The sequence below is a fragment of the Rhinoderma darwinii genome, chromosome 7, assembly GCF_050947455.1.
Source record: "Rhinoderma darwinii isolate aRhiDar2 chromosome 7, aRhiDar2.hap1, whole genome shotgun sequence".
Lineage (NCBI taxonomy): Eukaryota > Metazoa > Chordata > Amphibia > Anura > Rhinodermatidae > Rhinoderma > Rhinoderma darwinii.
Genome location: NC_134693.1, coordinates 40,039,465 through 40,050,373, shown reverse-complemented (window position 1 = coordinate 40,050,373; position 10,909 = coordinate 40,039,465). Strand labels below are relative to the sequence as shown.

The 10,909-nt window shown below is 37.8% G+C and overlaps 1 protein-coding gene across 2 annotated transcripts in view; it reads right to left on the bottom strand.

Annotated features, from left to right (window-relative positions):
• Positions 1-571: 571 nt before the first annotated feature.
• The window catches only part of TGFBR3 (transforming growth factor beta receptor 3), a 187,438-nt gene continuing 177,100 nt past the window's right edge, over positions 572-10,909 (bottom strand). For both annotated transcript variants that reach the window (XM_075833225.1, XM_075833226.1), the window contains one exon: positions 572-8,933. In XM_075833225.1, coding sequence (XP_075689340.1) covers positions 8,815-8,933 — 119 coding nt within the window. In that variant the 3' untranslated portion in view covers positions 572-8,814. The remainder of the gene's footprint in view (positions 8,934-10,909) is intronic.

Here is a 10,909-nt window from a genome sequence, read left to right as displayed (position 1 = left end):
TGACGGCCAATATTCACGGGTCGTTAAAAAAAAATGGCCGTGTGAAGACACACATAAAACCTCATAGTTCTGAGAACGGCTGTGTGATGGCCGTTCAAAAATCGTCCGCTACATGGCCGTTTTTCACGGTCATGTGAATAAGGCCTAAGTATCTTAGTTCTCTTTATAGGGTTTGTAATACTCCTAACATTCCAACTAATGATATTAATCATGTTTTGTTTTTTTTTAAAATATATACTTTTTCATTTACCTAGTGTTATAACATTTTACAAGCAGGAGGAACTGTCCCACTGTTAGGAAAGAAATCACAGATCCTCCTACTCTCCCTGCTGCACGCTGTCTATACTTTCAAAAATCTCCCACACAGTCCTATAAAGAGCTGCTATGCCTGTAGTCTCCTCCAATCAGCAGTCACCACCAGACATCTTGGATTGTGAAACAGGAAGATAAGAGCCCCATTCTCCAATATGAGGGGGTACCTGTGGATATGCCATAAATGTTAGTGAGAATACCCCTTTAGTTATGTCAAAATTTAATAATGACAAACACAAAATATAAACAAAACATTACAGATATTTATATATATATCTTTATTATGCACAAAAATACAAGGTGACACATCCAAATATCAAATTTGTACAAAATATTAACAATAATGAAACGTTTAACAATTGTGCTGGAATAATGAGAATTGCGGCCTTTCTATTCAGGCCAGTGGCATTATACTTATAATATGGCAAGAAATGTAAATTGTAATTTGTCATAAATGGATAGTCATTGATTGAAATACCAGATAAACACATAATTCCTGGTTTAATACAAAACAAAAATCCCTCTGATAAACATTACATGTAACTTCACGGGCAATCTTTAAAACATCTTTTAAAATGAGGTAGATCACATATTAGAGAAGAGTACATTGGTCTAACAGATAATTTGGCGGGATTGGGATTAATGGACATTTAGGATCCAGAATTAAGTTCCCCAAACAGGGCATTGTTAAACTTTCATTTACAGATGTAGAGAAAGTAAAAATTTCATTAAGTAGAACAGAGGGAGGAAAATGCTAAAAAGATTTTACTTCCACGGCTAGGACGGGTTAGAGGACGAATTCTCAAGGCAATTGTAACAGTCAAAGAGTAAGTAAAACAAGTAAAGAATCATGTCACAAACCCTTAATTTCTTAACATACATTTTACCATAGATAGCTCAACTCTTATGTCATAAGGAAAAATACAGATCTGAAGAGAATTCTTTATTCAGCTGTGGTAAGAATATTTGCACTGACGGTGGAGACACAAATTTGATAAAAATTGCAAATGTAGTCAGACACACAAACCATATACAATGCACAATATATGGAAATATGCTATTAATGTTGCTGTAAATTCAGAAGTTGCCTGAGTTAGGAACAATTTATCCCCCCACCATTCTTATTTATGTGGACTCCTGAGATGCAGAGGTCTTAGCGGGATAGGCCATCAATATCTGAATGGTGGGAGTCCGACTGCCGGCACACCTACCGATTAGCTGTTTGAAGGGGCTGTTTCCCCTTCATTCCTTATCTGCTTGTTCTGTGAATCTCCGACGTTTCAGTATTACAGCCTTCTCCTATTCACCTGAATGAGAAAAGGCTGTAATACTGTGAATCGCCACTACAAGTGTGTCCGCGATTCACTGTACAAGCAGATAAGTGGGGAAAACCCCTTTAAGTAGAAATACTTTGTAATTCCTCTACAATTTTAATGTATATTTTATTTATGAATACTGACAAATGCAAAGTAGTCTAAATACATTCACAGCAGTAAAAACGTAAAGGGGCCCATAAAATCAGCAATGCTAATGGGGATTTGCTCACCACAGACAACAGTAAAACAGGACAAATTTCTACAACCTGCAGTTTAAAAATGGTCACCACTTATTTATTTGGAGGGATGCTCATGACTACAGTAAACTAATATGCACAATAGTAGAATTAACGGATCTCATAGAGCTACATGACAACTACGGCCGCGTAACGTGTGGTACTGTTGGGGATATCACTTGCCACAAGAATGCCACAAGAATGAACTGAATGGTGTGTGACTCAATGTAACTGCAGTGCATCATCCATGAAATGCTGCAGGTGACTGTACATGTGCTGTTTGATACAGTCCTTGACACTTGAGCGCCCCAGGAGACAATGGATTCCATTGGCTTCTAAGAGGAAAAAAACTGTTGTACTGCTTGAATTGGTTGTTTTCTACCAGTAGTTGTCACCTCTTTCGAAAATTCTTTAAAGTGGGCATTTCTAATACTGCTTTAGAGGACCAATAACCTACGATACACGTTATATTCACAATTAAACAAACACAATTCCAACACAATGGTACAATGCACGATAGTGGACTTTGAAAATGTTCCAAGGAACTACCTAAAATTGCAGACAGAAATAGAATCGTTCCCTTATTGTATAGTATAAACAAAGAAAATTCATGTTCCCTTAAAGAGGACCTGTCACTGGTAAGTTACAGACCTTAACAGCTCTGTCTTTTTTTTTTCATGCCCACCCTCCTGTTTCAGGGATATGGCCCACTGGTGTGTCGGCTTCCTATATGCTAATTTGCTGTAATTAGCCAACGGGGCGTCAACTATCCTTATTCTCCCAAGGTGCAGCTAGCTTCACTGCCTCTGATGCTGCCCAATCAGCATGAGGCAGCTTGAGGGTTGTTCACACCCCGTTGGCTAACTACAGAAAATTTGCATGAAGGGAGCCAACACAATAGTGGGCCATATCTCTGGAACAGGGAGGTCCAGGGAAAAAACCAACAGCGCTGTAATCAGGGAGACAGCTATAATTGTCAGATAACCAGTTCAAAATATATATGACCTAGTCACAGGTCTTCTAAGGCTATGTTCACACAGAGTTTTTTTGCAGGCAGAAAATTCTGCCTGGAAAAATCAGCGACGGATTTGCACCACAGGCGGTTTTTACCTACTTCTTCAAGAGGCAAAGGAAAAAACTGCATGCGTTTTTTTTACATAAAACGCGTCAATAAACGCTTCAAAAAACACGTCGGCTGTTCGCAGCGTTTTTTCCGTCTCTCATTGACTGGTTTTTGAGGCAGAAAACGCCTCAAGATAGGGCATGTCGCTTCTTTCTCCCGCAAGGGTTTATTTGTGCTCGCAGGAAAAAAACGCCTCCACCTCCCATTGAAAACAATGGGAGGCAATTTCGGTTGTTTTTTGCTGCGGTTTCTGCGGCAAAAAACGTGTAAAAAAAACTCTGTGTGGAGAGGGCCTTACTGTGCTGCCTAAGTTGCATTTCAACTGTGTGCTGCTGTCTTTATAAATATACAACATTATGAAGGAGATTTAAAGGACCTCTTTATTTTATTGTTTTATAAATGACCCTTATTGGGGCTTATTTATGGAAAGAAATGCAAACAGAAAAAGAAATATTATTCATAGCAACCAATAAGACATACTTTGAAATGCCAAAATAATACTTAGAATCTGATTGGCTGTTTTGCACAACACCTCCATTTTTTTCTTTCCACTCATTTTATAAAAGAGGCCCCATAATGTGAATAGCTGCTGAGAGTACTGCCCTAAAGTACGAGATAACTGATATACTATAAAGATGGATATTAATATATTGCTTTGTTTTTCATGTGGACAGATGCCTTAACATGGAGAAATACACAGTAAATGCCAACAATTGGAAAGTGACTTTCATATATGTTTAGATAAAATACGTATGGCTTCTTATCTGTAAATATAAATTTGTAGGTATATATATATATATACCTATATATATATATATATATATATATATATCTTATAATTAAAGTAAATTACTGATAGTACAAATCATTCTCGCTCAAAAATATACATTTAAAGTGTTTACAAATTGTGTCCAGCCCAAACTTGAATGCTTGATTTCAATAAATGAGTTGGAGGGTGTGTAGGGTAAGGGGATTTACAATGGGTGATGTTAAAATTCACAGTAATTGGAATTATAAAAAAAAGAAATAAAAAAAATTTCATAGAGTAAATTTGTCATAAAACATTTAAATATAAACTATATATATAATGTAGTAAAATATAGCTATAGGAATAGTACAGTCTCTTGTCTTCTTTGAAGACATTTTAAAGTTTTTGTGTTTATTTTTTTCCTTTTATTTTTAATATAGACTATGATTTAAAAATACATTCAGCTTTAGGTTTGGCAAAGCGCTTGATTGTCCAAAACACAGGTAGCTTATATGAATCTTTTTGCTGCCTCTAGTGGCAACAATAGGTATTTTTTTTTTCCTTTTTGCTTTTATAAATGTATCGCACAAGCTGAGGGAGGAAAACATTACACCAGTGGTTTTTAACAGTAGGAATGAACTAATGGACATTAAATCAAAGTTACCGCCACCACATAGGATGGATTTAAAATGACCCTTTAATTCCTGGACTCTCTGAGTACTCTTGAAGAGATATTATATTACATTAGATATAATCACTGAACTCTATACTATTGCAGCAGTGATGGAAAGCAAGCTTAGGATAACTAATGAGCTATACTGCTTTTTGGAAGCAAATACTACGATATCATGCTTCTGCCAACATCAAAGGAGATCTACACTTTTAGGTGAATTAAAAAGCCTCGTTGCCCTTAGATGCCTCTTGTACTGCTATTGTACTTGTAAAGAAAGAAATGTGGGGACATATACAAATTGTTGATGAAAGAACGGACATATCCATGAAGGATGGTCCTAAGGGAGACCAGGTTGTTTAATTCAGCTCAAAGTGCAAAAATGTCCAGAAGTATAAACCCATCACAAAATGGAATATTTTATGTAACATATGTTTCCATTTCAAAGTATCTGTTCACTCCAATCCTGATCACAAGCAATAAGGTAAAGTGACTTGCGTCTCGAACTCTCATAAATATCTCCTTCAGAATAGTTGGAAGCCCATGCTCAGAATTATAATTACTTCCCAGCCTAAACCTGCCTAAAATACTGAAGTTACAATTATTCCATCATGACCATCAAAGATATTAAAGAGGTTGTTTAAGACTATAAAAACATGGATGCTTTCTACCAGAAATAGCGCCACTCGTCATTTGGCTGTGTCTGGTATTGCAGCTTGGCCACAATCACATGAATGAGGATAAGCTGCAATACCAGACGTGGCCAATAGACAAGAAAGGTGCTATTTCTGGGAGAAAGCGGCCATGTTTTTTCATCTCATACTACCATTATACAATAAATAAGCTATAAAGCTGATGAAATTCCTATCCTCTACATATGAATGGGCTATGCCTGTACAATATCATAATAAAGTTTTTCTTTCTAGAATATAGGTGAGTAGTAGAAGTTCAGTATATCCTTTGCTGTAATTGTCCGTTCTACACATATAAACTTGGAGAATTATAAATATATAATTTCAGAAATTCTGCTGCGATCAGTCACTGGTGTTATGACTCTGCTGTGTTAGATCACTGTGGAGCTTAAAGCTTGCCCCAGGTCATTTACAAGGCAGTAACTACTCATATGACAAACCCCAGGAAGAATTATTTTAAATGTCATCCTGTCAGCTAGCCAAGTATGAAGCCAAGTAAATCATAAAATGTATATGCTGCATGTTCTAGTATCCCAAAATGCAAACACATACCTTTTAAATCATTCACTATAAAGAAAGAGCAAAAGCTGAAGTTTGTGATCAGGATGGAGAGATACTTAACATTGCAGGAGATATAAATGTATCCTCTCAAGGAACCAGGACCGTGATGTATGGAGAGACCAATGCACGTATGTAACTACAAGAAACGTACAGAAATGTATCCTATAAAGTAGAAACCATACCAGCAAGTGCCACACATCATACCTGCCAACTACTTCATGGTCTCCTGTAAGATCAGGACCTTGCTCCAGGCAAGAGATGGGCAACCCTCGGACCACAAACAATTGTCTAACTAAAAGATGCCCTGGCACGAGCAAAAAGTGTAGTTTATCAATAGCAAAACCACTGTGGAATTCCCTCCTGTAATCAAACATTCCATATGGTCAGTGGTAAAATAAAAATCTGTTTTCCTTTTATATAACCCCCCCAAAAAAAACAAATCTAACATGATTTCTTATATTACTACCTATCTATATACAATACTAACAAGGGGTACACCCCTAATGTTAGGTTTACGAGCCCTAACGATAGATAACACCTTTGTATCCATTGCGGGGTCATAGAATCACTATTGAAAACCCTAAAGCACATCTTAAGCCTTGTTCACATCTGTGTTGGAGCCTCCGCTAAGGGCCTCCATCGCAAATCCAGACGAAGATACCGGAAACAATAGAGCAGCATACTGCGCTATTGTTTCCGGGAAAACCACAGACACCTCGATGGAAACACGACGGTTCCGTAAGTTGCAGTTGGTGTTCGTCGTGCAACGGAACCAGAGCTTGATAGAGCAGAACGGAAAGTCGATCGCTGGTGGGATCCCAGCTTTACTGCTAGGCACCAAAACTCTGGATACAATTGTATGCAGTCTAGACAATGTCCTGTAAGCTAAAAGTTAGTGAACCATTTGAAATTACCTGGATTTCTGAATTGATTACTAATTAAATGTGGTCTGATTGTTACCTAAGTCACAATTATAAACAAACACAATCTAACTGATATTGGAAGTGTGGGTTTCACAGGTGCTTCACCCATTAAGTCCTGCTTACTGACAAATCCGTTCTTCTAAAAGAGAGATTGGATAGTGTGAACCCTGCCTCGAGGTAAACCGCTTTCAGAAGACCAGAGAAGATGTGTTAGAGATACATGACACAGGGAAAAGGCTACAAAAGAATTTGCTAAAGACCTGGGTGTACATAATCCATGGTTAGACAAATTTTCTACAAATGGAGAAAATTCAGGACTGTTGCTACTCTCCCCAGGAGTGGATCTCCTGTTAAGAACACTCCATGAGAATAATAGGCAACCCTAAAAGAGGTAAGAAAGAACTCTAGGGTAACAGCAATAGACCTACTGAAGACTCTACAAACGGCAAAAACCTCTGTATCCACAATTAGAAAAACACTAAACAAGAATGGAGTTCATGGAAGGACACCATAAAGGATGCTGCTACGGTCCAAAAAAATATTGTCTCAAGTTAAGACCACCTGGATGTTCCACAATGCTTCTGGGAAAATGTTCTATAGACAGATAGAGAAAAGTGTAATTTTTTAGCACAAATGCACAACTCTATGTTTGGAGGAAAAAGAACACTGCACACCAACACCAAAACCTCATCCCAACTGTGAAGTATGGTGGAGGGAGAATCATGGTTCAAGTCTGCTCTGCTTTTTAGGGACTGGCGGCTTTGTGATCATTAAGGGAACAATTAATTCAAAGAAGGATCAAAGCATGTTACTGGAGAATGTAAAGGCAGCAGTCCATGACCTCAAGCTGAAGAGATATTGGGTGGTGCAGCAAGACAATGACCCAAAGCACACAAGTAAATCAACTAAAGAATGATTGAAAAAGTAGATTTGTGTTTTGGAATAGTCACGTCAGAGTCCTGATTAAGGACCACACTTTATTAGAAATCATTGCAGAAATCCAGGTAATGCCAAAGGGTTCACTTACTTTTTATGACAACAATAAACACATCAGGTAGTTTTCTGTAATGTATCATTCTGGAGTCCAGGCTGTTTTGCTTCCAGAGCATTGCCTAGACTGGATACAATAGTGATTAAGCTTTATTTACATAAAACAGGAAAAACCCTTCAATTGGCAAGTATTAAACAGCCCCCTCCCCAACAAAAAAAACGAAAAAAAACATCACAAACATTCCAGGACATTTATATACATACATTCAAATGAATCCTTCCTACAAGTTTAATACCTTAAATGTATGCTTATTGCATCTAAGGACTGGTATAAGTTGCTCTGCAATTTATCAGTTACCTAAAAGCAATATATTAGCACAAAAAAAAGAAAAGAAAACAAAGTGCCCAAAATCAACAAAGAAAAAAGGGGAATGGGAAAAAGAAAAAGGAAACGAAGGGAAAGGTTAGACATGTTTCTCTATTCGGCTGATCACTACAATGGGAGAGAAGATCGGCATTTCTCCACAAGACTCTTGGAGAGCAAAGTGTTTTTCCATGTGCAGCAGGCAGACTCATTACAGAAAGATCCACACATCTGTCTCAACACCGGGATCAAGACGCAATGTATCACTTATACTGAAACCAATGGGACAGTTGAGAGACGGTGAGATTTCTGAGAAAGCCGATCAGAATATATACAACCCAACATTGCACATTACACACTCCAGCTGCAAGGAGCATTTGAGAATAGAAAAAGTTAACATTCATCGACCTGCTGCCTAATAGTGGCTAAGTATTTGACACTGCACTGCAGCGCTCATGGTACTCCAATCCATATTAACTTATATATACACTATGTATATATATATATTTATCTTTTGTTATGTACAGATCCATGGCACCGAAATACAGCTTAAATGGGATGCAAGCAGCATTACTCAAAACTGGCACACATTTCACATTGACAGCCAAGGAAACCCATGTTGCAGGTCTGCACACTGCATAATTAGTAGTATTACCACTTTTTTTTTTTTTTTTGGCTTGATGCTCTTTGGACGGTCCTAAAGACTGTATTCATCCAGAAAAGAAAAAAACAGGCAGATATTACACCAAGATCTCTTTTCCCTTTCAGAAAGAACCCAAAATGATTCCTTTCAGTCTTCGAGAACTAATGTCAACAAACAGTGACTTTGAACCCCTGCCCCAGGAGCTGTTCTTTAGCCTTCCTGTGCTGTTCCTCGGGTTAGGCGGTGCTGTTGCTAGAACAGGGGGTGCTTTGTGTGCTGCCGATGCTATGAGCTGCGCTGCTGTTTTCCGAGGCTGGTGGGGATGTGGGGACCTGCTGTCTTCCTGCTGTATCACCTGAAATGTCCAAGAAAACAGATTTCTGATTAGTTTTTACCTGCTGTTTTTGAGATGAATAAATCAAACATCAGTTCCACAACAGCCCATTTACAAGGAACTGGGGAGGGCAAACCACTGGGCATGTAACATTTCCAATATGTGCAAAGGAAAGCTAACAAGCAGCTACCTTATTCCCGATTGTGTGTGCAGTTAAATATTTGGCTGGGAGAGGATTTATCAAAGATTTGCTATATTTTCTCTCCCCACAGCTAAAACTCACACCTGGTCTCTACTGCCTTTCTTCCCAGTCAGAGGAAACATGAGATTTCATTAATAAACGGTTACAACAGTTCATCAATGGTGACAATCAGTAATTCTCAATGTGTTCCTAAATTGCGGCATTCTTACTATACGTCTTCTCTTTGTATTGTAAACTCTCAGGTGCAAGGCTCTTGTAAACCATGTAATGAACAGTTGCAAAAACATTTGGGCTTCCTTTAGGGCCTGTTCACATCACCGTTGCCCTTCCGTTGAGGGGTTCCGTCTGAGGTTTTCGTCGGGTTAACCCCTCAACGGAAAGGCAAACGGAAACCTAAGCTTCCGTTTGCATCATCATTGATATCAATGGTGACGGAAACGTTGTTAAAGGTTTCCGTTTGTCACTGTTGTGACAGGGTTAAGTAGTTTTTGATGGAATCAATAGCGCAGTTCCGATGGAACCCCTCAACGGAAGGGCAATGGTGATGTGAACACATCCTAACACACACTTTTTGGGCAGAACTATCATTTGTTTGTAAAAAAGCGCCATGAATTTCACGTATTTTTTTATGAGCTTTTTTTTATTGATGTTTTTTGCAGTCGCACATTTTTGTTATGCTTTTTTTTTAAGCCATTTTTTATAAACTTCTCTATAGGGAAAAAAAATACCAGGAAAAAATAACAGGAAAAATGACACAAAAAGGTACAGGGTTGGTGAACTTAGATATGATCAATATTAGGCGGATCCAGTGTGTCTCAGCCGTGCCGTCTTTCAAGTTGAACTGACGGGATTGGGATGAGGGAGGATACAGCTTCGATATACATATATATATATATATATATATATATATATATATATACACAAAGTACACATGGAAGCTGTATTGTAAAAAGGAAAAATGCTTTTTTCATAAAAGTCAATTAAAAAATGTTTAAAAAAAACATTGATTTAATAAAAAACAAACATTAAAAAGATTTTGAAGACTAAATGCCCTTTTACACAGGCCAATCATCGGGAAAACGCATAGAATGCTCGTTGCAGATCATTGCCCTGTGTAAACAGGGCAGCGATCAGCAGATGAACAAGCAAACACTGATCGTATCGTTTTAAAAATGAAAAATATTATCATTGTCGGCAGAGCATCTCCCTGTGTAAACAGGGAGATGTGCTCTCGGCATGATAATAATGTATGGGGATGAGCGATCGGAGTAACGAGCGCTCGTACCCATTCTAGCACCTTGTGAAAAGAGCTGTCTCATTGATCGGCGCTCGTTTACACGGCCCAGTCCATGTAAGAGGACCTTAAGCTAATTTTGGGCCTGCGGACCAAGGTAATTTTTTGCCTCCTTGCATTTCATCAGCCATAACTTATTTTCAAAGCTACGTAGATATTTCAGGTCTTGTTTTTTTTTTAGGAACAAGTGGAATATATTTTAGGCATCATTTTCGGATACGTTTATGGTAGTGTCCTAATTTTCTATACGTTTTTCAGAATGTTGGAATACATAAAAAAATCTATTCTGCCATAGTTTTATTTTACCCCTTACCATAATAGAAGGTACAACAGATCATTATGAGTATGGGGATACCAAATATTTATGTGTTTTTACTGCCTATTGACTTTTTTATAAAAAAATATTTATTAACCAAATTTTTGTATTATTATATTTTTTTGATCTACATGTGTGTCGGCGATTCACTGTGTGAGGAGTAAAGGAATTAAGGGGAACCTGTG